The 27,658-nt window shown below is 53.3% G+C and overlaps 1 protein-coding gene across 1 annotated transcript; it reads left to right on the top strand.

Annotated features, from left to right (window-relative positions):
- GPR26 (G protein-coupled receptor 26) lies at window positions 1–24,861 on the top strand. Its single transcript, XM_040623918.1, has 3 exons — window positions 1–668; window positions 10,381–10,494; window positions 24,630–24,861. The coding sequence occupies exons 1-3, from the start codon at window positions 1–3 to the stop codon at window positions 24,859–24,861; spliced, it is 1,014 nt and encodes a 337-aa protein (XP_040479852.1).
- Window positions 24,862–27,658: the final 2,797 nt, after the last annotated feature.

The raw sequence follows: 27,658 nt of genomic DNA, 5'->3' as shown, positions 1-27,658 counted from the left end.
ATGAACTCGTGGGACGCGGGCCTGGCGGGGCTGCTGGTGGGCACGATGGGCGTCTCGCTGCTGTCCAACGCGCTGGTGCTGCTGTGCCTGCTGCACAGCGCCGACATCCGCCGCCAGGCGCCGGCGCTCTTCACCCTCAACCTCACGTGCGGCAACCTGCTGTGCACCGTGCTCAACATGCCACTCACGCTGGCCGGCGTCGTGGCGCAGCGGCAGCCCGCCGGGGACCGCCTGTGCCGCCTGGCCGCCTTCCTTGACACCTTCCTGGCCACCAACTCCATGCTCAGCATGGCCGCGCTCAGCATCGACCGCTGGGTGGCCGTGGTCTTCCCGCTGAGCTACCGCGCCAAGATGCGCCTCCGCGACGCCGCGCTCATGGTGGCCTACACGTGGTTGCACGCGCTCGCCTTCCCCGCCGCCGCGCTCGCCCTGTCCTGGCTCGGCTTCCACCAGCTGTACGCGTCGTGCACGCTGTGCAGCCGGCGGCCCGACGAGCGCCTGCGCTTCGCCGTCTTCACCGGCGCCTTCCACGCGCTCAGCTTCCTGCTGTCCTTCGTCGTGCTCTGCTGCACGTACCTCAAGGTGCTCAAGGTGGCTCGCTTCCACTGCAAGCGCATCGACGTGATCACCATGCAGACGCTCGTGCTGCTCGTGGACATCCACCCCAGGTGAGGGGGGGGCGGGGAGGACTTGGGCGGGGGGTGCCGCGGGAGGGGGACTCGGTTCCAGGAGGGCTCTTGGGGAGGAAGGTGGCCCCAGCGTGCGGCCTCGGGCAGGCCCCTTTGCCACGCACGGAGCCTCCATTCTTTCTTTGGAAAACACAGGTGGGGGGGAGGGACCAGTGCTGCCGGTCTTGAGACAGGTGCCTAGAGCATCCAGAAAGCAGGGCCGCCAAAAACGTGGGTGAAACAGTCTGTACGTTTTTTGAAGCCTCGGGGTAGAAAGGAGAGTCCGAACTTTGTTGGACTTCCGATACTTCTTTGATGTGTTTGTCGATTTCCCTTTAAACAGCAGGCGAGAAGGCAGTGATCTCTGTTCAGTGCTTGAGTCCTTTAAAAGGTTCTAATCAGGCCCTGAGAGTGTGGCTTAGATGCTTGGGGAGCCCGTGGAGAGCTCTTCAAGTGGGAACGTCCTGCTCTTCTGGGTCTTTCCTTTCTCTGTGTCTGGCGATGCCTCTGTCTCCTGATCCTGTGTGTGTGTGAGTCCTCGGGCTGCACCCTCCTCTGGAGATCCTTAAAGGAGCATCTGAAGGGCTCTGAGGGAACTGGAGGGGTCTCTTCCTGCTCTTCCCAAACGGCACTGCCCTGCGTCTCCCAGACTCGGAGGCAGGAGGCCCCTGCAGAGGGAGAGTGTCACCCACAAGGCTCCTGGGAAAAACCTGCCCACACCACCTCCACCCTCATCTGGCCACTGTCTCAGAAGGCAGGTTGGGGTGGGCATTTCAGGTGCGGCTACTCCCTAGGAACTCCTGCCATCCCCTGGAGCATCTCGGGGAAGGAAGGAGGAAACTCTTAGCTGAGGTGTCCTGAGCTCACCTTGGCTTTCCTTATGAGATTAGGAACCCAAGGGGGGAAAGAGCTGGAGGTGTCTCTGAGGACTCTGCCATTTTATATTTCATCATTCCAGGGAAGAGCAGGTTTCCCCTCTGTCACCCAGGACCCTGAATCCGGGGGCTTTGGCTTCCAGATGGCGCAGAAAGTGAGGTAGACAGAGAGCTCCTAAGGGGGGGCAGTGAGGGAGCTGGGTCCTTAGGGTGTGAATGCCCCTCCCCACCCAAGGAGAAGTAAGCTCAAGGCTGAGGGGGACAGACCGGAGGTGTCAGTCTGAGCAAAGTTTCCTTCAATGTGCGTTGTTTCTGCCCATGAGCAATAGAAAGAAGAGCCCTTAAACTTCACTGTGTCTGCACATTGCAATGGCATGCACGTGTGTGTTCATCGTTTCACTTCGGAATGGCCCTTCCTCATTCCCTGCCGGGCCAAAGCTTCCAGCCACAGAGGCTTCCCCATGTACGGTATTTACATGTGCATGACCGATAGCACAGAGACACCGGGCCTCTGAACCCATGTGTGTGAATGTGTGAGCTGCATGCATTGCATATGCTCGTGTGTAAACTGCACGTCTAACAGACGGGTCGCCGCACGTGCACACGTCGCAGGTGACATGCACGCACACTGACCACAAAGAGCCCGGGCTGACTCACTGCACGTGTCTGTTCACGGTTCAGTGTCGCTTACGGAAATGTACGGCAGCCACAACTGCAGAGCTACTCCCCTTCCCGTCTCCCGGGCGTGAGGCTCTCACTTTAGACGGTGCATCCCTAGGACTTGACTGGGGCTCTTTTAGAAGCTGAGGGAGTGTTGAACAACCGGGACTAGAACGATTCCTACTGCGGGCCCTCCCACCACGAGTCTAAGCAGAGAAGGCGTTGAGCCAGGAAAGGAATCCGTCCTTATTCAGACCGGTGTAAATCCCATCCCTGCTGTCCTTCCCCGTTCCAGAACTGGAGGGGCCATGGCTCCTTTTTAGCCCATTTAGGATATAGGGCCGTTTCCACTCTTGCAAATCTGTCACTGACTCCAGGCTAGCATGCTCCCTCTTTTCCCCTCTGGGGGAAGCTTGACCTCTTTGAAGCCCCGGGCTGCTCTCAGGAGCCCTGATTCCCAGTGTCATGAGGCCCTGGCTGGGGAGAGGAAGGGCTTCTGGGGCAGCGGTGGCCCTCAGCCAGTTCAGACAGGCCCCACTGGCCGAGCGCCGGCCTGAGGTTATAGCGTAGCAGGCACATGTGACAGCACTGTCCCTTCAGGGAACCCCACCTGCCTTCTGTGCGGAGACAGGTCCCCAGAGCGAGAGGGTGGGTGACGGCCACACAGGAGGGCACCAGCTTCCTCACAGCTGATCCACAGCCTTCTTTCCCGGCAGCTCCAAACTCTTCCTCTCCACAAATGAGAAACTGCAGAGCTAGCTCGGTCTGACGGAGAAGGCTGCCCCTCGAACCTCCAAGCCCTAGGCACGAAGGCTCCAGAAAGATCAGCCAAGCCTCCTGGGCTGGTTTGGTGCTGACAGCCAAGGGAACTGGGGGATCAGCAGAAGCCAGGCGTCCTTATCGGGACAGCCAGGGCAGCAGGTGGAGTCTTCGCTTGCTGGAAGTTTCCTTAACAGCCACCACACTAATGGCCTCCTGGGACTTAATTAGAAGGGGCCCGTTTGGAGTTCCCTGAGGCCCAAGGTGACGTTTGTCAGAAAGCTCCCTGGTGGGGCCTGCTTTTCCCACAGAGTGCTTAACGCCGCCGTGAGTGGCAGGCGGGGCTCCTCTGTTTCAACACTGCCAAAAGATCAGGGGCCCTCTGTTTTAAACTAAATCTGTCCTGAGAGACATTCCCCACATTCCGTCTTCCTGTGGTGGTTTTGCAAGTTGTGACATTGGTAAAGCAATTAGGAATTCCTAATATTTATTACCCACCTGGTCCTCCGATTGCTCTGTTTGCTTGGTTCTGTTCTCCCAAACCACAGCTTCGGACGAGTGGGGAGGGGGGTCCTCTCTCTGGTGTTGTCGGTGGCGTGGGCTTTCACCTGACGTGGGGCAAAGGTAGGGTGCCGGGGCATCCCTGCTCCCCCAGTCCAGCTGAGGGCCGCCGCTCGCCAGGACGGGTCAGTGACCTCACAGTTGGTGAAGCGCACTCATCTTTGTGACCAGGGTCTGCGGAGGATTGGCTAAGGGGCTGGCCCTGGAGGGCGTCCAAGCTGTGGCATAGGAGATGGAAGGGCCCATGGAGGTAAACCTCACTGTGCCACTGGTTTTACAAGTGAGGAAACTGGGAGACCCAGGGAAGGAGGGCAGGGCACTTGCCTAATTTAACAGATCGAGAATGTGGCTCAAGCCAAAACTTGTGCCCAGTTCTGCCCCTAAGATTTCTAGGTGGGACAAAAGTGCAAATAGAGGCTCACAAACCATCTATATAAATATTTAGAAGTTCTAAATTAAACTTACAAACTGTTAAATGAAATATGTTCTATCCTCCTACCTTGACAAGTATACATTTATAACCCTCTGCAGGGCTGGGTTCAAATTTAGAATTCTCGGGCTCCTTGGAGTTCAGCCTCGTCCATGGTGGGGAGAGCTGACAGCTCAGCTCCAAGCACACGGCCCCGGCCTCTCCTCCCCACCCCTGGCTCTACCCAGCACCGCGAGGAGCCTCCACCCCTCAAACCCTAAGCCGAGCATACCTGCGGCATTTTCCACCCTCTCGGCTATGGGCCTGGGGAGGGTGCCTGCTCACATTCTGCAAGCAGGAACGGGGCATCTGGGCAGGGAATCCTGGGTTCCAGGTACTTGGAGCTTGATCCAGAGTGGATGATGTGGGCTCTGGGTGGGCACATGAAGTCTTGATTTCTTGGGGGGAGGGGCGTGGTCCCCTCACTATCCAGGACCCAGGACAGGGCCCCCTCTTCTGAGATCTGAGGACAGGACTTTTCACACTAGCGTCCTGACCCCAGACCCAAGGTCTGCTCCATCACCGGTCAGCCTGTTCCCTGGCCTTTTGTTTTGTTCTTTTAAAAGCCAGCAAACAATCTGGATTGCCCTGGGAGTACTTGGAGCATGCGCTCAGGACCGACTGCGGTCATCTGGGGACCATTCAGGGCCAGACCATTGTGTTGGGCATGGCGGTGTCTGGGACTGGAAGATTTTGGCTGTGATTGCCTCGTTTATTCACTTCAGATATTCCTGGCCTTCTCTGTTCATTCTGCCATTTATTGATGCCTACTGGGGAACATCTCTCTGGCCGCACATGTCACGATGCCAGAAAGCCCATCTCTTTGTCACAAAGAAGCGGTGGGAAGCCCCACACTGATCCACTCACTTGTACTCCGGGAGAAGATTGCTGGACAGAGAGATTTGGGGCCTCTCACCCTCTGCACTGCAGAGTCAGCGTACAAGTCTGAAGACTCCAGCTGCTACCGCTGTGCCCAGAACAATCCGGAGAATGCATTCATGTGGCTAGACGCAGCTTGCTTATTGCTCTGTGATCCTATGGAGAGGAGTAGGATCTGGGGGAAACACCCCAGATCTTGGAGTCAGGAGTCCCAGTTCTGTCCTGAACTCATTGTGCCACCCTGGGCATGGCATAAACCCCACTGGCCCTCTGTGCCCTCATCTGCAAATAAATAAAACAACAGCTCACAGGGCTACCAGATTTCAAGGAGCTCAGTTTTGCAAAGCTATGGTGGGGAACAAAAATGAGAGCGAGTGCAGAGTGCTTTTATTCTGTTGTTCTGGGCACAGGCGAGATGCTCTCATACTGTGCTTCCCAATAATAAACAAGGGGGGTGCCCTGCTGCCTTGTCCTCCTTCTCCTGCCATCTCCCTGCCTTACCTGTAAATTGGGGGAGCTCTGGGCAGGGAGGATGGACCCGTCCTCTCGCAGGAGTTCGGGGAAGCAGCCGTGTGGTTCCTGACCAGGAACACCAGACCGGGAGTCAGTAACTGGGTGTTGACTCTGCCAGCATCTCACTCTCTGGGGCCGGGGCGGGGCACGTTCCTCTCTTCTCTGAGCCTCGTTTTCTCCATCTGTGAGCTGGGTTGGGTGGATGAGGGCGTTTCCCATACTACACATGACCGTGTGACCGTGGGGTCCAGCCAGTCTGTCCCAGAGCAGAGACATGACTAAGCCCATGTGGGTGCTAACCCAGACACGGCATCCGCCTCAGACACCTGCAGCGATACCAGGGGCTGTTAAGACAGTATCCACTGGGTTCCTGGAGGCCAGAGAGGGTCACAGAGCCAGCACGAGAGTCAAGATTCAGCTCCGACCTCCTCCGGCATAGCCCCTGGTTACAGCCGTTTCTGACTCTCTGTCTCTCTCTCTGTCATAATTGCCTAGGGCAGAGAGAAAACTTGTGTAGTGGGGGGGGGGGAGCCCTGTGGTTTTGGAGTTCAAGATAGTACTGGAACGTGGTAATCGTTCAGTAAACATGTTGAATGGATAATAATCGTGGTTAGCATTTACTGAGTGCTTACTGAGTCAGGCGCTGTCCTAGGTACTTTTTGGATGTTAATCTCACTAAGACCCTAGGAGATACATACTCTTAGAATTGTCATTTTAGAGATGAGGAGGCTGATGAACAGAGTGGTTGTGTAACTTGCCTAGAGCCACACAGCAATTAAGTGGTGAAGCCTGGATTTGAACCCAGACAGCGGGCTCTGGGGCCACACGCTTACTACCACACTATTAACGAGAAAGGGCTCCAGGCTAGTGGAAGCTTTCACGGCCTTGCTTTGTCCAATCGGCTCAAGATTTTTAAGGCTCATTTAAAAAAACCGGTGTCAGAACAGGTTTCTACCATCATCTCTTTTGAGGAGGTCACTTAAAAAAATGATCGAGACTTAATTTTCTAAGACGTCTTTTTAAGGGTTCATCACTTCATACCACATGGACTTGATTGGGTGTTTTCTGGATGTCAGATATCGAGCTTTGAACTGCGGACACCCACAGAAATACTGTGTCTGCAGAGTGCTTGCCATTTAATGTTTCCTGTTGTATGAAGCTTTGCAAGAACAGAGAGAATTATTCCCCATAGATTTTTACAGTGCACAGCAGTGACGTTGATCATTCCAGCCTGTACAGTGTCCATTTTATTCCTTTAGGGTCACTGAAATATGCCTGTTTATCCTTCCGAAGCTTTTACCGATAGCTGCTTTTAAGTATTCCTCACGTCGTTAAGGAAGGACTATCTGGTGCGGTGGGGAGAGGGGAGACAACTAGGTCCTCAGCTCGCAGCAGTGAGTGCAGTCCCTCCTGGGGGTGTCGGAGGACGCTCCTCACTCCTCAAGAGCTTGCTAGCTAGCTGATGAGTCATTTCTGTCCCTGATAAATGGTAGCTCTAGTTATAGCCATTATGAAATTCCCCTTGGATAAATGAGGAGCAGGATTCAGAGAGACTGAGTGACTTCCCCAAGGCCACACAGCAATGAGGGCAGAGCTGGGCCTAGGACACCTAACTCAGAACACCTTCATTCATTGGGGTTATTCTGAAGCATCCAGAAATGGACCATATCGTCAGGATCACAGATGGGAGGAGGGCCCAGCCCCAGTGCCACCATCGGTTTCTTTGGGGTACCCTTGATGTGGTGCTCATTTTAGGGGATGCCTAGCATGCCCTACTCCTCTCATGGGGTGAGTGTACCATGATGGCTCAGGACACCCAGCTCGTGTCCCAAATCTCCACCATTTCTCAAGTCAATTACATGAATGTTTGGGGGAAATATTTCAATGCTAAAACAAATGGGCCTGTGTTATAGAGAATATACCAAACTTACTGTGCCCTAGGGTGACCACTGTCCTGGTTTGCCGAGTACTGACGGGGCTCTCTGAGGACACAGGAGTTTGAGTTTTGAAACCAGGACAGTCTTGGGCAGACAAAAATGAATCAATTACTTCATGGTACCCAGACCTCCCAGGTGGGGACCTGTGACTTCTCTCCGCGCCCACCCATATCACGCACATGTTACAAGAGCCAGAGGACGTTCGTAGAAGACTGCAGAGACCCGAGTATAAATGAGGAGCTAGGAGATTAAGACTGACTCTTGCTCTGTGACCTCAGGCAAAGTCTCCCAGTCCTCCTGCCCCGTCGGCTGTGTTCTTCAGATTTTCTGGATAAGATGACGCCCTGGTGCATCCCAAGGGGCTTGTGAAGATCCCTACTAGTTGGGAGATGACACTCAAGCTTCCAGAGTCAGATGACCTGGGTTCAGATCCTGCCATCACCTGGGGCAACCGACTGTCCTCGTTTGCTCTCGATGGAGGGGGGGGTTTCCAGTCCAGTCTCCAGGCGAGACTTTCCAGGACAGTCCTGATTACCCAGGACAAGCTGGTCATCCTAGCACCACTACTCACCAGCTGTGTGATCTTGAGCAACTTACTAAACCCCTCTGGGCCTCATCTGCTTATCTGAAAAAAAAAAAAAAGATTATAGTTGTATCAATCCTCAATGTATAGCGATGTGAGCATCAAATAAACTGAGGCTCAGGAACCTCCATCAAAGTGTCTAAAATGCAACGGGTTAAAGCCTCGAGAAATGTGGATTGTTACTAATATTAGTTATTAGAAATTAATTAGTAATGTGATTTGATAGCAATCCTTTTCCAGCCAGTGTGAAACCTGTTCGTACCAAACCAAACTCCAGTTCCCAACTCTACATTCCCAGGCAAGGGGAAAAAGTCCTGCAAGAATTTCAGGGGCCTTCAATCCAATCTAACATGGAATCGTCCATCTGTGATCGGAAATACGGTGAAGAAGAGTTTTGATTCAGTGTTTGTGGAAGGAAGGGGAGGCCGCCCTGGCATTCATGCTGCGTGTGAACCTGGCTCATGCACGTTCTCTCTGCTCCTTGCTTTCCCTGAACAGACTGGCCTAATTCTGGGGCCAGGGCTCTATAGTCAGGGCCTACTTTGGCCAGGTTATCTCCACTTCCTGGGCAACTCTGTCTAAGGTCTTCCTCCTTGTTCATTTTGGAATGACGTGATTTATTTTATTTTTTTAATTATGATATGTTAGTCACCACACAATACATCATTAGCTTTTGATGTAGTGTTCCATGATTCCTCGTTTGCATATGACACCCATGGCTCCATGCAATACGTGCCCTCCTTAATACCCTTCACCAGGCTGCCCATCCCCCCACCCCTCTCCCCTCCAAAACCCTCAGTTTGTTTCCCCGGGGTCCATAGTCTCTCATGGTTCGTCTCTACCTCTGTTCCCCCCCCGCTTCATTTTTCTCTTCCTTCTCCTACCCATCTCCCTGCTGTTCCTTATGTTCCACAAATAAGTGAGACCATATGATAATTGTCTTTCTCTGCTTGACTCACTTCACTTAGCATAATCTCCTCCAGTTCCATCCATGTTGATGCAAATGTTGGGTAATTTTCCTTTCTGATGGCTGAGTAATATTCCATTGTGTATATGGACCACATCTTCTTAATCCAGTCATCTGTTGAAGGGCATTTCGGCTCCTTCCACGGTTTGGCTATTGTGGACACTGCTGTTATGAACATTGGGGTGCATATGGCCCTTCTTTTCACTACATCTGTATCTTTGGGGTAAATACCCAGCAGTGCAATTGCTGGGACATAGGGTAGCTCTAAAAATAAACAGTAGATGGGGCACCTGGGTGGCTCAGTCAGTTAAGGGTCTGCCTTTGGTTCAGGTCATGATCTCAGGGTCCTGGGATCAAGCCCCACATCAGGCTCCCTGTTCAGTGGGGAGTCTGCTTCTCCCTCTCCCTCTGACCTTCCCCCCAACTCATGCTCACTCTCTTTCTCTCAAATAAATAATTAAAATCTTTAAAAAAAAATAAATATGTGGGCAGAACAACTGCCCACATGGAATCCCATGGGACGGAGCATGTAAGACCTAACGGCCGGATGGCTCTTCGCGTTCTCTGACGGTGGTGACAGACAGCTCACTGGTGCTCATGAATCACTCTGTGGCTGCAGGAAGTGGGCGGCACAAACCACATCTCTCCGTTGGCACGAGATGTCAGTTCTCGAAAGTCCCTGGGGCCAGGGGAGTCACGACCAGGGTGTGGTTAGAAGCCTAGGCAGCAAGCTCCTGATTCCATCCTCGAAGCTGTGTCCCTGATTTCTCAGAGACCTGACAGTCTCTTAGCTTCACTGAGCTTGGTCCCTGAAGGAACCCAGTGACTTCTCCCTGTGACCCCCTAAGGTAGGGCCTATAGCTCCAGGCAGGGCTGAGGCTTTGGGATGGAAGACCCGGGACTGAAGGCGTGGAGGAAAGGAAGAGTCCAGGTCAGCCCAGGTAGAAAGGACCAGCTTTGAGAAACACGGACAAGGGTTCCAGTCCTGTCTCCATTGACCAGCTGAGCAAACTGTTTGGCTTCACTGAGCTCGTACTCTTCACGGTAACACAGGGCAGGCGAAACCCACGTGGAAGGTGGAACACACCTGGCAGGATGAATATTGGTAAAGACAAGCATCACAGATAGCACTCAGAGAATGTAGACTCTGGCGCTGGCATATAGCAAGTGGTCGGTGAATTTCATGGGCAGTAATAATGCAAATTTATACTTATTTGCACTTGGGCACTGTGCTAACGGCTTTATCTGCTTTATGTATTGAACGCATCTCGTGCATCTGTGTGCTTTTTGCATTTAATTCTCGAAAGAGCCCTTGGTGGCATTTTATTATACTACTATGCACATTTCACAGATGATGACCCTGAGGCTTAGCGATGCCATGCGTGTCCAAGGTCACATGCTGATGGCTGGGACTTGACCTCAGGTCTCTCTGGCCCCTCCCTGAGTCCCTGCACTCAAGGCCCGGCCTGTGTTCATTCATAACAAGTCATCCTCCCGTCTCTCGCGCAGCGTGCGGGAGCGCTGTCTGGAGGAGCAGAAGAGGAGACGGCAGCGGGCCACCAAGAAGATCAGCACCTTCATAGGGACCTTCCTCGTGTGCTTCGCGCCCTACGTGATCACCAGGTGAGCCTCACTGGCGGGACCGGGGCTTTAGGGGACAAAGCAGGGCCCGCATGACCTGGAGCAGTCACCGGCCTCTCTCGGACACATGTTTCCAGACGGTGTGCTGGGGGTGACCGTGAACTGGACAGGTTTGGTGAGAAGGAGGATGCCTGCTTTTTCTCTTCAGCCTTCAGAACCAGAAGGAATGGGAAAGACTCCCAAATCACATCGTCTAACCCTGCAGCCTCGGCCCCAGCCCTAAGTGGCCTGAAGGGAAAGGAAAGGGGAACAATGGACAGAGGAAACACCCTGCTCTCGTTGGGCTCCTATTGCCCACGGAGCACGGTGTGGCCCCGTCCCCCGGGCGTCCTCCGCCTGGACACCCTGGTCGACAGCGGGCACCACATGCCATCGGCACAGGGCGCAGGGATCCTGCTCCGTGCCCAGCCGGGTAGGCCTGTCTGTCTCGCCGCTCTGGGGACCTCCCGCTGTTCGTGCAGGCGCTGTGAGCTGGCCACCTTCGTTCCCATCTGCAGCCCCCCCACCCACCCCGTGCTCCGAGGCGCAGCTCGCTGGCCGTGGGGCCGTGCGTTCCCAAAGCCAACCTGCTCTAGCTGCAGGATTTCTCTCATGCTGTAGCCAGGCAAAAAATACCATCCCATCAGTTTTGCACACTGGATGGGAAAAAAACCCCACAACTCTGTATCCGGCCGGGCTTAGCTGTTTGGGAAGTTGATAATGAAAGGGGACTTTGTGATGTTTAATTAGGAAGTGGATGTTGAGCCTGGGAAGTAGGATTTGTGCAGGGTGTGTGTGTGTGTGTGTGTGTGTCTGTGTGTGTGTGTGTGTGTGTGTGAGAGAGAGAGAGAGAGAGAGAGAGAGAAATTGAAGAGGACACAGCCCAGTATCCCAGCGTCCCACGCCATGCGCTGTCCTCGGCTGGCAGGGGGAAGGGACCCCCTGCCTTGCTGTCCCCCGGGGCGGGCTTGCATGCTCTCGGGAGGAGGAACCCACCGTAGCCAGGCCTCCCGGTTCCTCCCGTCCATCCCTATGCTGAGCTGACATCTGGTTCCCTGGAGAAATCCCCACTTTCTTCAGCCCCTCCTCCTAGGGGCCCTGCTCGCCCAGGGCAGCCCCTGGCTTTACTCCTCTTGGAGAGTCTTCCATTGTCTTTTCACAGCCGCTTCCTCTGGGGGAAATCTTGCTTTGCACGTTGGACCTGGGACAGCCTGCAGGTCCCTGGATAGGTCTGACCTGGGCAGAGCAGAGCCATCAGTTCTTACTTCTAGAGCCGGTGACTAGACCTTCCCAATACTGACAATTTGAGTGGGATCCCCTTTGTGGTGGGGCTGCTCTGTGCATTGGAGGCTGTTAGCAGCCCTGTGTCTTCTACCCATGACTCGCCTCTACTTCCCTCCTGCTCCGCGTTCACGACTAGAAATGTCTTCAGACACTGCCCTGGGGATCAGCCTCCCCCTGGGTGAGAACCCGTGGTCTAGACACGCCACACCCAGCCAGGACGCCAGAGCTTGCATAGATCAGGTTTTCCAGCGGACATGAAGCCCAGGCAGAGGCAAGTGGGTTTCTGTTGCTGTCCCAGGGTAGGGCCCCAGGGTGGTGACCAGCATGGGCTCTGGAATGTGCCCACCTGGGTTCAAACCACAGCTGTACTTCTTCCTGCTGTGTGACCCTGGGCCAGCGGTATCACCTCTCTGAGCCTCCAGCCTCCCATCGAAGTGAGCAGTGCCTGCCTCTTTGGGCTGTTTTGAGGACTGAAGGGCTTTGAGCGTGGGGAGCGTGGGCAGCACAGGCCTGGCGTGGATGACGTCTGTGGTTGGCACTCCCTCCCTCGTACTACGACTGGCTGGTGCGTGCAGTGAGGGGACTCAATCCAACCAGGAAGGAGGCAGTGGGAGGGGAGGGCAGGCAGACAGCTCTCCTCTTAGGTCCCACAGGAAAGGGGACCTGTGGGCTAATGACAGGAACTTGAACCCTCGGAGGAGAATAGGTAATGTGGTTCCAGCTCTAAACTATTGGATTTTTCTCTGGCTTAATCTCATTTCCCAACAAAATTTTCCTTTTTTTCTGATTATAGCTTGGTTCCTCTAATGGTGCCCAGAAAATAACGTTTCAGTAAAATTGATGGTAGATTCACAATGCAATATGTTCCCTCCAAATGGATTTGATGCATTTGGGGTTTTTAAAAATATTCGCAAAACCATTCATCTTTTATGGGGATGAATGGCAACTTAGCAAGGAGAAAAAGCTATGCCCGGAAAACCTCATACATCCAAATAGTCTGGCGAAGCCACCCCCACACCCACTACCACCAGCGACCAGCTCCTGGCTTGACTTTCTTTTTTGGGGGTGCTGGTAAATTTTAATTTTTTTTATTGAAGTATAAATGACATACGGTGTTATATTAGTTTCTGGTGTATAATTCAGTGATTCAACACTTCTGTGCATTACTTGGTGCTCATTGAGACAAGCGTACTCTTGACCCCTTCTTTCTATTTCACCCATCCCCCGCCCACCGCTCCCCTCTGGCGACCACCACTTTGTTCTCTGTATTTAAGAGCTGTTGTTTTTGTCTGTCTCTTTTTTTCTTTGTTTCTTTTTTGTTTCTTAAATTCCACATACGAGTGAAATCATATGGTATTTTTCTTTCTTTCCCTGACTTGTCTCACGTAGCATTATACGCTTTAGCTCCATCCATGTTGTTGCAAATGGCAAGATTCCGTTCTTTTTATGGCTGAGTAATATTCCACGGGGTGTGCGTGCGTGTGTGTGCGTGTGTGTGTGTGTGTATCACATCTTTTTTATCCATTCCTCAGTCAGTGGACACTTGGGTTGCTTCCATATCTTGACTATTATAAATAATGCTACTATGAAAAGAAGTGTTCATATATCTTTCCAAATTGGTATTATTTTCTTTGGGATATAGCCCCAGTAGTGCAATTACTGGATCATATGGTAATTCTATTTTTGATTTTTTGAGGCATTTCCACACTGTTTTCCACGGTGGCTGCCCCAATTCGCATCCCCACCAACAGTGCACGAGGGTTCCCGTTTCTCCACATCTTCGCCAACACTTGTTATTTCCCATGGTATTGATTCTAGCCATTCTGACAGGTGTGAGGTGGTATCTCATCGTGGTTTTGATTTGCATTTCCCTGACGATGAGTGATGTTGAGCTTCTCATGTGTCTTTTGCCCATCTGTCTGTCTTCCTCGGAAAAATGCCTGTTCAAGGTCCTCTGCCCATCTTTTAATTGGATTATTTGTTCTTTCTGTGTTGAGTTGTGTAAGTTCTTTATACATGTTGAATATGAACCCTTTTTCGGATATGTCACTTACAAATATCTTCTCCCATTCCGTAGGTTGCCTTGTCACTTTGTTGATGGTTTCCTTTGCTGTGCAGAAGCTTTTTATTTTGGTGTAGTTCCAATAGTTTAATTTTGCTTTTGTTTCCCTTGCCTGAGGAGACAGATCTAGAAAAGTGTTTTTACGGCTGATGTCAGAGAAATTACTGCCTGTGTTTTCTTTTAGAAGTTTTATGGCTTCAGGTCTGACATTTAGGTCTGTAATCCATTTTGAGTTTATTTTTGTGGGCGGTGTAAGAAAGTGGTCCAGTTTCATTCTTCTGCATGTGGCCGTCCACTTTACCCAACACCCTGTATTGAAGAGACTCTCTTTCCCCCACTGCCACCAGCCCACCCAGCTCCTGTCTTGGCTTTCTTATGTGAGCAAAGGAACCATCCTAAGCAAACCTCATAAAATATGCAGACATTCCCTCATTTCATTTCGGCACACATTTCTCCAGCACCTTCTCTGTGCAGAGCATAAAAAAGACCCTGCAGAAGGAGGTCCTGCCAGAGACCCCCTCTGTGGAGACACTGACCCCGTAGATATGGGCCTCTCACCCGGACAGAGCACTATATCATGTCATCTGATAGGGACAGGGTCCAATGGTTCTGAGGCCGGAGGGAGCTCTCCCGGCTGGAGCTTTCTGGACCAGCCTTGTGAAGTGGGTTTGGCTATGCTGGAGGGACGATCCAAGCAGGAGGGACAGCATGAGCCAGGGTTAGAGCCCTGCATGGTGTTTACCCATTACCCAAGTTTAGAGCACTTGAACATGGCCTGTCTGAATTGAGATGCTCTGTAGGTAGAAAACGCACACTGAGTTTCCATGGCTTAGCATGACCAAATATATATATTCAATATAATATATTAATAATATTAACAATATTGTATAATCAATAATCAATAATTACATATAATCAATTATTATCAATAATATAATCAGTAATACATATAAAATATGTATATGCACACACACTTTATATTGATTCCATCAAGAATAGTGATACCTTGGATTAAATAAACTATACAATTAAATTTAATTTCACCTGTATCTTTTCACACCTGTGGCTTGCCTTCTCTTCCTATTGGACAGCACTGGTCTGTAGTCAGTCTGGGGTATGAGGTGTGCTGATGCCCTTCCTCCCAGCACCCTCTTCCCTTGCCCTTTAGCTTCTCATATCACCGTCCTTCACTGACCAGGAACCCCCGGGACCCCCAGTCCTGCTATGCTGCATGAGTGCTCAGGACACTCTGCCTCACTTGCTTCCCTGTCCAGGGTCCTGCTCCATATCAGAGTTTATCTGGGAGCATACATGGAGTGGCCAAGTCACTGTCTCCCTCCACTTCAGGTGCACCAAGGCAGGGGCTCTTGGACGGCTTGAATGGGGGGACATCAGGCCCCAACAAGGGTGGCAGGGAGGCGAGTTTGTGGCTGGCACATAGTTAGTCCCCATGAAATTATACCCCTCTTGGAACCACCTGTCCCATCCCCACACGACATGAGAAGAGGTTCTGATGAGGTGTGTAGTGTTTATGGTCACGGGAGGCCCCAGGCACACGCCCCGGGCATAGGCCAGCATGCTCTTCACATGGAGGGAGTTCTGTGGGCTCCAGGGGTCTCCTGGGTGTGGCCCGGGTCACATCAGAACCACACTTTCACAGCCACGGGGTCCACACTGCCAAACAGGGTGGGCTGGGGCAGGATTTGCTCTCATACTCACCCCCAGAGAACCTGCCCCAAACTCTCCCATCCTGCTTAGAGCCCGGCCAGGAACCACACACTGGGTGCAGGGAGCCCATCAGGTAACCAGGCACGGCGCTCAGCTCTGTCCGTTGCCACCAACACTGGAATGCCGGTCGCTTCTGGTGGTGACGGATTCTCCTGCTCTTCCCAGCCGGGTTTCCAAGTGTCCACTTGACCTCCCACCTCAGAAGGAGCTGAAGACAGACCCCACTCCCGAAGTGTAGTTGAGGATTTAACCTCTTGCAGGAAGTGATTCCTTGCGGAGAACCTAGAGCCGGGGGTATTGGAAGGGAAGGTCCCTTCGTGGTCTCCCATCCAGGGAGCGCAAGCTGGTTGCGCCTTGCGGGCCAGCGGGTACCCACGGCTGGTGGCAGCTGAGCGCCTGCCGAGGGGCACCGTGAAGCCAGGCCGGGAGCGGTGGGAAAGGGCAGTGAGTGAACGCCTCCCCTGCCTGAGAAGACGAGGCGCAGGCTGTGTGGTTTGCAAACTTGGCTTCACATTAGCATTATCTGGAGAGCTTGAGCCCCCGAACCCCACGCAGACCTCACACTGGACCAGTTTAGTTAGCAGCCCCGGTGTGGCGCCTGGCATTGGTGGTTTCAAATCTCCCAGGGCATTCTAATCCTGAGTGGTGTTGAGAACCACAGGTCCAGTTCACACACTCACTCTCACACACATGCACACTCACACACAAGCATGCACACACACACTTCACTGATGAGGAAACGAGCCTGGGTTGTAGGGACCATTGCATTGCCTAGACTCTCGCACCAAGTCCATGGTGGAGCTGGGCCTCCAGCCTCAGTAGGCTGCCTACCAGCTCTTCAGACTCTCAGAAAGCTTGGTGGGTCTTCACAGACCCCACCTCTCCCCTGCTTTCTCACGCGCGTCTGTGGCTGTGGCATTAAAACGTCTGGCATGCAGATTGCTCCCTGACTCCCTTCCCCTGAACCCTCTTACCCACGGGGAGAGACGACCTTGTCAAATGACCACGTGGTATTGGGATTCTCCAGAGAAACAGACACGTAGGATAGCTACATAGGGAGATCGAGGGACAGATCGTAGGATAGCAGAGAGAGTGTGAGAAGTCCCCCAATCTACCCTCTGTAAGCCAGAAACTCTGGAAAGCTGGTGTGTGACTCAGTTTGAATCTGCAGGCCCAGCCACTGGGAGAGCTGATGGTCTAAGTCGTGGCCCAAGAGCTGGAGAAGCTGAGACCAGATATCCCAGCTCAATCAGTGAGGCAAGAAAAAAAAAGGGGCGAATTCCTCTTTCCTCTGACTCCGGCTCTATTCACGTCTTCAACAGATCGGCTGAGGCCCACCCAGCTGGGGAGGGCAACCTGCTTTACTGAGTCTGCTGATTCAACCGCTAAGCGCATTTGGAAACACCCCCACAGATTCACTGGAAGGTTTAATCTAGGCATCCGTGGCCAGTCAAGCTGACACGTGACACTAACCATCACACAGGTGCTCCTGGACTCAGGCCAGCCGGCCGCCCCTCAGCAGGCCTTGTGGAGAGCCACCCTTCCCTGGGACAGGCCGAAACTCTGGGAACAGGGCAGGGGTGGGCCCTGGAGAGTTCCCGAGCTCAGGGAGAAGGAGGTCACCTCCTTGGTCAAACAACACAAGCTCTCCTGGGGGCAGTAGGCAGCTGTGTCTCTCTGACCTGCCAGGTGCTTGGTTGATGAGGGTCCCAGTGACTTGAGCTCAGGGGCGGCGGGGCCCTAAAGTAGCAACCAGAATATGAGGCCAGTGGGGTCCCTGCCAGGGGTCAGGTCCCCGGGGTGTGTAGGGCTCCTGGGTTCATGAGGGATAACAAGCCCCAGGAGGCAGCGTGTTGGGCAGAGGTGGGCTTGTGGGAGCTAAGAGTTACGTTCTGGGACCAGGTTAGCCGGACCTGACGTGGCTGTGCCTTCCGGCCACTTTCATGTTATCCTCCTGCACCCTGCGCTGCTCCCAAGGGCTGGGCTGGGCAAGCCCTGTGAGCGACACCCTGCAGATGGGGGAACTGAGGCACAGAGAGGGAAGGAATTGCAAAGATCATCGTGCTCACGAGGCACAGGTTGCTGGGCAGCCTGAGCCCAGTCTCGGCCAGCCACGGAGCGGCCCCGGCGACTCTCTGGGTACAGCACCAACTCTTTGCTCTCTGCCTCGCTCCCATGCACGGAAATGACGGTCAAAACCCCCAAGGCGGCAACTGGCTGACCATGTGGAATTCGGAGAGGAAAAGCTAGGAACCAGCTCTGACTCCAGAACGAATCCTGTTGAGCCCCACCTCTGTTCCCAGACCTGCGCCACCCTCCCTGCCTACGTCTCACCCTCATTTTGAGGTGAGGATACTGAGGCTAAGACAGGTTCTAGGCTCGCCCGATCCAGTCATTGACTCAGCTGGGGTTCCAGCTCCAGTCTGCCCGTGCAAGGCCCTCGTGCTGCACTGCTCTGCTTCTCCTCTGAGAACACAGGGGTTCCCGCCCTCCTTCCAGGAGGAAGTAGGAAGGTACTGTGTGCTGTGACCCACTCAGATGCAGAAAGATGCAGTTTGGGGGATGAGTGGGAGCCAGCTGTCCAGGTGTCACTTAAACCCGTCATTGAGCTACCAGCTGGGAAGCTAGTATTTGCCCCCACTCTGCAGTGACTGTCTATCCACATGGTCTGTTTTCCACTTGCACCCATCCAGCCTTACAGATGGGGACGTGTGCAAGAGGGCGGGTCCGTGTCGGGACCGCCGTGGTGAACGCTGGGAGCTGGCAGAATTGGAATGCTGGAAAAGAGAAGGGGCTTCTGCTGTGACCTCTGCCACCTTTTTGAGTTGATCAGGAAAGATCTGGCTGGCTGGGGGGGGGGTCCCCATCTATTCCCATCTCCCTGATAACTTTCTTAGACAGGAAGGCATCATTCTTGGGTCAAGAACCATTCAGGTCTTCAAATAGGTTCTCAAGCTCCCCTTCTTGGAGAACTCGAAGTCTTGATAGCTGCACCTGTCACCTATCATGGGACACCTGTAACGCACCTCAGGGTTACCAGTACGTACCTGATTGCACTTAGTACAGCTCTCCTGCAAGGTAAGTACTAGAATCCTTGTCTTACAGAGGTTCAGAGGTGAGATGAGTTACCTAAGGTCACAGGAGTAACAACTGGCAGGATTAAGGGTTAAAGGTCAGTGTCAAGCCTGTTGGCAATAATTTAACCTTGCAGCCATGCTGTATCTCCAAAGCCTGGGGACCAGGCAACGGGAACTACAGAGACGCCCATCTACGGGGTAGAAGCCCATTCAAATTCCTACGCCCAAGCAGGTCCGGGTGAGCCCAGACACAGCACCCGACCCCTATGGGGAAAGGCAGGTAGAAGTGGTGGGTTTGCATGGGGTCACCTCTGACCACCTGGCTGACCGCAGCTTGGGTAGACCTGGAGTAGGGCCCAGAGGCCATCAGCTCGGGCAGCGGGAGCCATCCATAGACTTGGCTGGCACAGCGCGGGCCGTGCAGCAAATACCTTTCAGGAAGACAGTTGCACCAACTGTCCCAACCAAAGAGCCACTTGGAAATCTCCACCTTCACTCTTAAGGGGAGTGGCTACCTTCCGACACACACTCCTGGTGGCTCCCAGGTCCTTAGAGCCCTGATGGGTCACATTTGGCTTTTTCCAAATGTTTGAGCAGGGTCTGAAGATCCACAACAGATCCTCAACCAAAAGCTCTAATTAAATTTTTCTGAATTCAAATTCACATGTCTAGAAGCATTCGTAAGGCTATTATCTCTGCAGCGACATATGCTTACGGATAATTACGGTTGTCCCAAATCACCAGAGTGCGGCTTTGAAGCATTAGTGGACCTGACAGCACATTGTTCTGGCTTTTCAAAGTCACGGAATTATGTAGATGGCAGAGGGGTTCAATGAGCAGGTGGTTGTCCAGTGTTAATATTCTTTTAATAAAATGTCTTCTAGTCTAATATCTCGTGAAAATGTAAAGTGTCAGCTTATTACTTACAGGTCTCCAAATACAGAAGCCAAGTTCTCCAGGAGTCTTGGGAAGACGTCAGGCTGGCTTCCCAAAGAATGTTCTGTGGCCCATGTCGCCTTTGGTGCACAGCGAGTGTGTGTGTGTGTGTGTGTGTGTGTGTGTACAGGGTGTGTGCACGGCAGCGGGGGGAGTAGAGAGGAAGGAGGTACTGAAGGTGTACAGAGAGGGCACTAATTTACTGCTTTACGTGCAAGAGTTGAAGGTACAGGCCTTTGTACCCTGGAACGGGGTCGAGGAGCTGGGAGGGGCATCCCGGCACCAGACAGGCACGTGCTCGCTGGTGCCCACAGCCCAGGCTTCAACTCCTGGTTTTTCCACATCCAGGCCGTGTGGCCTTGGCACACCACCGTGCCATGGTTCCTCCTCTGGGCAATAGAGGGGCCTCTGTCAGGGGCTTGAGACAATGTGAAGCGGCCGTCAAAGCCTTGAGCCCCGGGGGAGCCGGAAGGGGAGCTGGGTCTACAGCTGCTGCTATTACTGGTCCTGTCCTCCCCCCACAATTTCGTTTCCTTGGAGATTCTCATTGTCGAGCAGAATGGAGACACTGGTCTCTCTGGAGGTTCAGAGAATGTCTTGGAGTTCTGGCAAAGGTACCCCCATCCTCCCTTCAGGCAGAACTGCCAGGCTGCCGGGTGGGGATGAGACCTGGGGGTGAAGGGTGAGGGGGCGGGGGCTTCTGGGCCTCATCAGCCCTCTGCGGTAACAGCTCGCGCAGGGACCTGCCAGTGACCCAGATCAGGGGCCTCCTGCCAAGACAGCGGAGCATGGCTCCCTGGAAGAATCCCCCCAGTGAATGCCGGGCAGAGGGGTGCAGAGGTGGGGCCAGGCACCGCGGACTGGCGGAGTGAGGCACAGGGAGGGGGTCTGCGGGGATCTGCTGTGCGTCACCCTGAGTCAGAAGAATATCCATGCCTGGGCTCTGCTTCCTATGTGTGCACAGGCCCCATCCTGCGGCATTTCACACCTGCCCCCATCCTGGCAGTGCTCGGACACCCCCGGGTACTCGTAGCACATCCCTGAACCACCTGTGGCAGAATTACCTGGCGTGCTGGAAAAGCAGCCTCCTGCCCCTCTTCCCCCTCCCCAGTCTGCCCTGCGGACCCAGAGTGTGGCCTCCCACGCTGGGGGATTTGAGCGGGGAGCTGTGTCAGGGCCGTCGGGGGCAGGCCCGTGTGCATTTGGAGCACAGAAGCATAAACATTTCCCCCCTCCCCACCCCCACTCCCCCGAGCAGAGCCCGCTGGCAGAGGTTTTCCTGGTTTGTATCCCAGGCAGTAAAGGCATGGAGAGTCACTTTGGTGCTTAATGGAAGGTCAGGGATGGGCGGCAAGGAGCTCTGCTTCCTGCAGGTCGAAGAAGAGGCAGTGTCCAATGCTTCTGCAAATCCTGGGCTCCACCTTGCCGCACACACAGCTCTGGGAACAGAGCGGGGCTTGGTACCCTGTTGTGTTATTATAGTCACAGACAGCCGGCCCTGCCTAACCGCCCCCTGCCGCCCCAGGGGCTTCCTCACTGGGTGTGTATTCGTCTCCCAGTGCTGTCGGAACAAGCTACCCCTGAGTGGCTTAAACAACAGAAGTGTGTTGTCTCAGTTCGGGAGGCTAGAAATCCAAGATCAAGGTGCTGGCAAGGTTGGCTCCTTCTGAGGCCGGGGATGAGGCAAAACTTGTTCCAGGGCCCTCCCCTGACTTCTGGTGTCTGCTGTCAGTCTTTGACATTCCTTGGCTTCTAGAAGCATCCCCCAGTCTCTCTACCTCCCTCTCCCTATGGCCTTCTCTCTGTGTGACTCTGTGGCCAAAGTACCCCCTTTATAGGGACACCGGTCATATTGGTTAGTGGTCTACCCAACTCCAGGCTGACCCCATCCTCACTGATTTCGTTTGCAACAACTCCACTTCCAAATAAGGTCCCACTCTGAAGTACTGAGGGTTAGGACTTCAACATAGGGATTTCAGGGAGACAGTTCAACCCACAGCAGGTGATAGAACAAAGGGAAACGAAGTCCTGCTTTATGAACACCTGAGCCCAATAATCCCTAAACTCGGGGCTCTCAGGTCAGAGCCGTCCAGGGCAGGAGAGGGGAGTTCAATCATCCACCACGTGCTTTTCCTTTTCACTAAAGAGAGAAGAGGCACAGCAGCAGGAACCTTCAGCACACAGTGACCTTGCCCTCACGGAGAATAAGACTGATCAGAACAGTAATGCCCCTTTCCTGGAGGGGAGGGGGCTCGGAGGGGCTGAGCGGAGCTAGATCTGGCATAACACGGGCTGGAGGGTTCCCTCTATACAGGGTCATCTGGAGGGGGCCGCCTGGTAGCCCTGCCCAGATCTAGAATGAGAAAGCAGCCGTCGTGGCAATGTGGAAATCCCGGCCCCTTCTCGGTCCCCTCGAACAAATGGGGACCTAGAACTGTCAGAGCTACGTTGGCGCAAAGCCGGTCACAGCAGGTGCACAGCGTGGGGCAGGGGCCACGTGCTCAGGAGGTGCAGGGAGTGGGTCTGCCGGTCACATGAGAGCATGGGAGGGGGTGGTGCCCCACCAGAGCCTCGTCCAGGCCTGTGCTCATCCAGCACATCTCTTTGCCTGGAGGCCCTGATGAAGGCCACTCACTGGCTTTTCAGAGCAGGAGTCATTGAGTGTGCTGTGGGCAGGGGCAAGTGACAACGTTCCGGGCAGCGCGGAACCGTGGAGAAGGGGTTCTCGGGCTGGGAGAGATGGAGAGCTCATCTTGTCCCGTCTGCGGTGCTGGATCTGAGTCCCTTTAGTCAGCACTCGGGCTGCAGGTGGTGGAACCGGGTTTCCACGTAGGAGCCGCTGGCTCTCTGAGCCTGGATTTCCAGGTCTGTGAAATGGGAATGATGCCCACGCTACAGGATAATTGTAAGAGGAGAGACTGTGCACATCAAGTACTTTGCCCAAAGGAGACACGCAACGGGGAATTATCGTTACTGAACCCGGCAGAGAATTGAGACTTTACATAAAATCTCTGAGAATCAAACGAAATAGATTTTATCTCTTAATTATCTAGTGGTGAAATCTTACATGGTCCCGAATCACTTTATTAAACTGTGAAATCTACAGAACGTGCAAATAATAATGTTGATCTTGCTGGATGGTTTAATGATATTTGGCTCTTTTAATAAGTCCTCTCGGGAGAGCCAAGAACGCTAAGACTGAATTTAGCGACACAGAGGAGAGCAGACGTTTTGGAAAAGCCGTTCGGCATCACATAGCAACAATGTGTTGGCATTCAGCTATTTCGTTGTTATTATCAGGTGTGAATTCTAAATTCAGAGTTTTTGTCCCCTTAAAGTCATCACTTCCCAAAATAGGTTTCTTAAAAGTGCAGCTTTCCCAAATGCTAACAGCTCCATTCCTCATTCAGGCTAACAAGGACATGAGCAGAAATGAGGCCACATTCTCCCACGAGGTCAGAGGGCAAGGGTAGCCCATGGTTCTCGAAACAGGAAGCCAAATGGGAGGGTTTCAGAATGGGTTCATTAAGGGTCTGTTCAAAAAGGGACATTTGGGTGGCTCAGTAAGTTAAGTGTCTGTCTCTGGCTCCTGTCATGATCCCGGGGTCCTGGGATCGAGTCCTATGTCAGGCTCCTTGCTCAGTGGGGAGTCTGCTTCTCCCTCTGTCTGCCACTCCCCCTGCTCGTGCGCTCTCTTTCTCACTCTCTCTGGCAAATAAAGAAATAAAATATTTTATAAAGGGGGGAGGCATGGCAATGGAGGTTTGAACCCTACCAGCTTTCTCCTCCTTCCCTTCATGAGCTTGTCCTCACAACCTCGGCCCAAAGAGAGTCAGGGAAAGCATTCAGGTTGGCCACGCAGAGTGACCGCCTGAGTCAGTCCTTTCTGGGGCCTCACCTGGGCAGCCCACCACACTGAGGACCACGGCTGCCTGCCATCCTGCAGACAGCCCTGCCCCAGGGGAAGACAGGTGCCAGATCCCAGTTAGACAGCAGGTGCCGGACCTTCCTCTCTCACTCCCTGCTGTGTGATGCTGGGCAACCCCTTCTCCTCTCTGGGCCTCCGTTTCCTCATTTGGCAGTGGGCAGGGAGAGGGTAACTCAGGATCTCCAAGCTGTGGCCTTTTCTACCTTATATCCATGCTGGATGAGGTCCAAATATGGTCACCGGTGCTGGACACTCTTGAGAAAGAGTAAGAGGCTTGATTTGGGGGGGGGGGAATTCCATTGACACAGGAAGGCCTTCACTTCCTCACAGCCTGGTGTTAGCCCCACTGAATGGAGCTGTTCGATGGGCACTGGGGGACTTTCAGAAAAATGCCCCTTTGAGACATGGGCTGTATCTCCCACGTATCATGAGGGCACTCGAGGGGACCCTGGCTGCTGTTGTGGCCAAGGGCCACCAGAACTGCAACCCTGGGAAGAGGCCTTTGTCACCTGCGGCTTCTTCCTGATGCAGGACGTACTCTGAGCTTTGCAGAACGGTTGCAAAATTAATCTCAGCCCTCCCTCCCAGGCAGCCTTCTTAGGAGGGCAGAGCTGGATTTGACGCAAAGAATCAGTCTCTTCTAGTCGTAGAGATGATCTTATTCAACCTCCTCCTTTTTCATATAAAACCTACAGGCCTGAGGAAGGGAAATGACTTGCCCAGGGTCACATAGCAGGACAGCAGCAGAGCTGGAGCCAGCAGCCAGGCCACTCTTAGCCACTAGCCTATTTCTTAGGTAAGCCTGGGTTCCAGAGTCAGACAGACCTGGGTTCAAATCCTGCCTCTACAGTTTACTGGCCGTGTGACCTTAGGCAAATTACTCAACCTCCTTGGACCTCTATTGCCTCACGCGTGAATTGGAGACAGTCACATCTCGCCGGGTTCCACGGTCACACGTGTGAAGTGCGTTGTTACTCCAGGAGCTGGGGTGAACTGAGGGCCTGCTGCACCGTCCAGTCCTGCTGTTGCTGTAAGGTGCCGTCTAGGAGGCAGTCCCAGAGAAGCTGCGGCTTGGCCGGGGAGGGGGCTGGGCTCTGGGTAACGGGCTCCCGTGTCTCCGCAGGCTGGTGGAGCTGTCCTCCTCGGTGCCCATCGGCTCCCACTGGGGGGTGCTGTCCAAGTGCTTGGCCTACAGCAAGGCCGCGTCGGACCCCTTCGTGTACTCCTTACTGCGACACCAGTACCGCAAAAGCTGCAAAGAGATTCTGAACAGGATTCTGCACAGGCGCTCCCTCCGCTCCTCGGGCCTCACGGGCGACTCCCACAGCCAGAACATTCTGCCGGTCTCGGAGTGAAGGACGCCGCTCTTGCTGGACACCGAGGAATGGCACAGTTGGTGAGAAGCGGGGAGGGAGGGCTCGGGGTCCCGGGTGGACACCTCCAGCTGCCACCCACCTGGCCGGCCAGCCAGATTCCAGGCCGGTTCCCTGGCTCGCAGGGGCTCTGAAGCCTGCTTCCCGGTTCCTTGAGGGCAGAGCTTGGACTGTCCCTCCTTTGCACCAAAGGACGACCGTGGTTATGCACTCTGGGCTTTTCTTTTGGAGAAGCCCCTTGGAGCTCCTGGACTCCCCAGAGACTCCCCAGGAGTGACGCTGAGTCCAGTCATGATCAAGGACACGCAGTGCTGGTGGCAGGTGGGGAAGCATGGCGTCCACCTGCTTCCTAGCCACTAGGCATTGGGATCCATGCTGAAGAATAGTGGTGGTCTCCAGGGGACATCAGTCATGCTGAAAGTGAGGTTGGCAGTGGCCATTCGGCCGTATGTCCAGCATGGCTACTCTTCTCCACATGGTAGTGGTGGCTGCTTTAACCCAAATATTATCCAGCTGGTACTCACTAAACTGTGCTCTGCTGGGACTCTTGGGACCCTGAGCCCAAGGGGAAAACGTTTAACAACTAGCGGCTACCCCATTGTTGCCGAGCAGCGGTCTTAGAAATGGTTCTGTTGGATTAAATCTGGTCCCCCACTTTCCCGCAAAAGCTAACGTTCGTGTGTGTAGACAATCTTAGCATGAAAATGGTTTAAATAGGCAGGCAACACATGTATTAATGTTCTTGGAGGTCTGACCTTGAAGTCACCTTCTTCTGATTCACACATCATAACTGTTGGAGCCAAGGAGAGGCAGGAGGAAGGTGGCAGCCTGGTGCCCCCACCCCTGGTTACGACCTGAATTTGTAGGAGGCCTTTCACCTTGTCTCACACATCTCACCCGCACATCCTGTGAGAGGCACCCGCAAGAACTGACCTGAGCAGGGTTCGAGCGTTGGTTCTAAGGCACTGGGTTCCATGGTCCTAGTGGGTCCACATCTAGTCTCCATGAGTCTATCAACAAAAAGTCGAGGCTGTCCCAGGTGATCAAGAAAGTGCCCTGTGTTGATGAAGGGAGGGTGACATTTTTGTCAAAAATGATAACTTCAGTACCTATGCCAACCCATTAGCAGCCTCATCTTGAGTTACGGAAGCCAAGGTGAGTGGGCTGTGCTTTCTACCCATCCGTCTTTATCATTTTGGATGAAGTGTGAATGCTAAGAACAGTTATTTCTCGGTCCTGTGTTCTGATGCCTCCGGCATAGAAAGGACGGGGAGCCACAGACTCTGATAGCTCATTGTCTCTTTCCAGTTCTGTGTGTTCTAACTTTGGAAGTGCGGGGGGGAGGGGGTGGAGGACATGGTCCAGCAGGGACCAACTGGGAAGAATCTGACAATTTTTACTGCCAGGGGCCCCAGTATGGAAAGACAGAGAAGTGTCGTGCCCGTCTCCTTGAAAAGATGTTGCCTTACTTAACTTCGCTCTCCATTTAGAAAAGAAGATAACTGAGCCTGGCCCAGTCTTGCCTCCTTTCAAGGGTTTCATGGAGACGAGAACAGGGACAGACGTAGCTTCCCAGGCCTGGGCACCTGTCAGTTATAGTTGGAGGTGTGCTTACACCTGCCTGGAGGAGCCCGTGGGCCACATTCCTCCCCAGTGCGGTGTTCAGGGACATCACATTGGTAGCTTGAAATCAGCCGTGATGGGAATATTCAGGCCAAGAAAATCAGCAAAGTCTAGAACCAGGACTTCCGCTCCACTGAGAGCTGGTTGCTCAGCACCTACCAGCGTACCACGGCCCAGACGTGACTCCGTGTGTTCCCGAAAACGCGCTCTGATTCAGAGCATATCCGTGTGAATCAAATTTGAATCACAGCAGACATTCATTTTTGTGGAACTTTCCTAATGAGAAGCAGCCGTTCACTCCCACCCCGCTTGTCCCAACACCAAAAGTATAGAGTCAAGAAGATATGCCCAACTGAATCCAACAGTCTCCCTTTGCACACAGATATTCTCAAAATCGGGCGACAGAGGAGTAGGGACCTAGTAGATGGGGCCAGTCGACAGTCAAGTTCAAGCAGCAAAATGTGTTTTCATCAATGTCAGGGAATGACTGTGTCAAGTCCTCCTTCTGCTTGTTCTGTGTAGACAGACAACCTATTATACTCCCAGAAGCAACTAGATCTCTTCTACCTCTTCTTGAGCTAAGAAAGAAACAAAAGATCTATCACCCACACCACCACACATCTTAAAGAAGATACACGTCATAATTTTTGCCAAGCCCCTAGGACTGCTAAAAAAAAAAAAAGAAAAGAAAACCAGTTATATTGGCATCATGTAGACAAAAGCCCAGATAAGTCAGCCAAGGGGGAGTTTTCACTATTGTTAAGACAGGCATTAAAAGCCAAGGAGAAGCAAGAAGAAAAACATTACCTTAGCGGTCAGCACCGACTCTGCCGTCATGACCTTCACATGAACGTCGGTGATCATCTGTGCCCAGTCTATGAGATTTTCCCCTGGCTTCGTTATTCCCAGGTGAATTATCTACCTCATTTGGTAATTTAGTTTATCCAACATAACATGGGTTTCTCAGGTAAAATACTTAGAAACAGCAACATCATTGGCCTGGGAATACTCACTTGACTTCAGTGTAGCGTGAGGCTCGATGTGTAAGCCCAAACTCCGGTGGAAGCCTGAATCAGGTGGGAAAGAGTTTCAGGAAGCTTGGAACTGAAGCCTAGCCTGGGGGGGGGGGCATCCAATTCCTGGCCCCCCACGCAGG

The sequence above is a fragment of the Ursus maritimus genome, unplaced genomic scaffold, assembly GCF_017311325.1.
Source record: "Ursus maritimus isolate PB19 unplaced genomic scaffold, ASM1731132v1 scaffold_7, whole genome shotgun sequence".
NCBI lineage: Eukaryota > Metazoa > Chordata > Mammalia > Carnivora > Ursidae > Ursus > Ursus maritimus.
Note: the sequence above shows the minus strand (reverse complement) of the source record. Positions and strands in the feature narration are given on the sequence as shown.

Coding starts and splice junctions, on each gene's coding strand:
- GPR26 (XM_040623918.1), top strand. CDS start 1: ATGAACTCGTGGGACGCGGGCCTGGCGGGGCTGCTGGTGGGCACGATG. Junction 669..10,380: donor CTCGTGGACATCCACCCCAG/GTGAGGGGGGGG, acceptor TCTCTCGCGCAG/CGTGCGGGAGCGCTGTCTGG. Junction 10,495..24,629: donor GCGCCCTACGTGATCACCAG/GTGAGCCTCACT, acceptor GTGTCTCCGCAG/GCTGGTGGAGCTGTCCTCCT.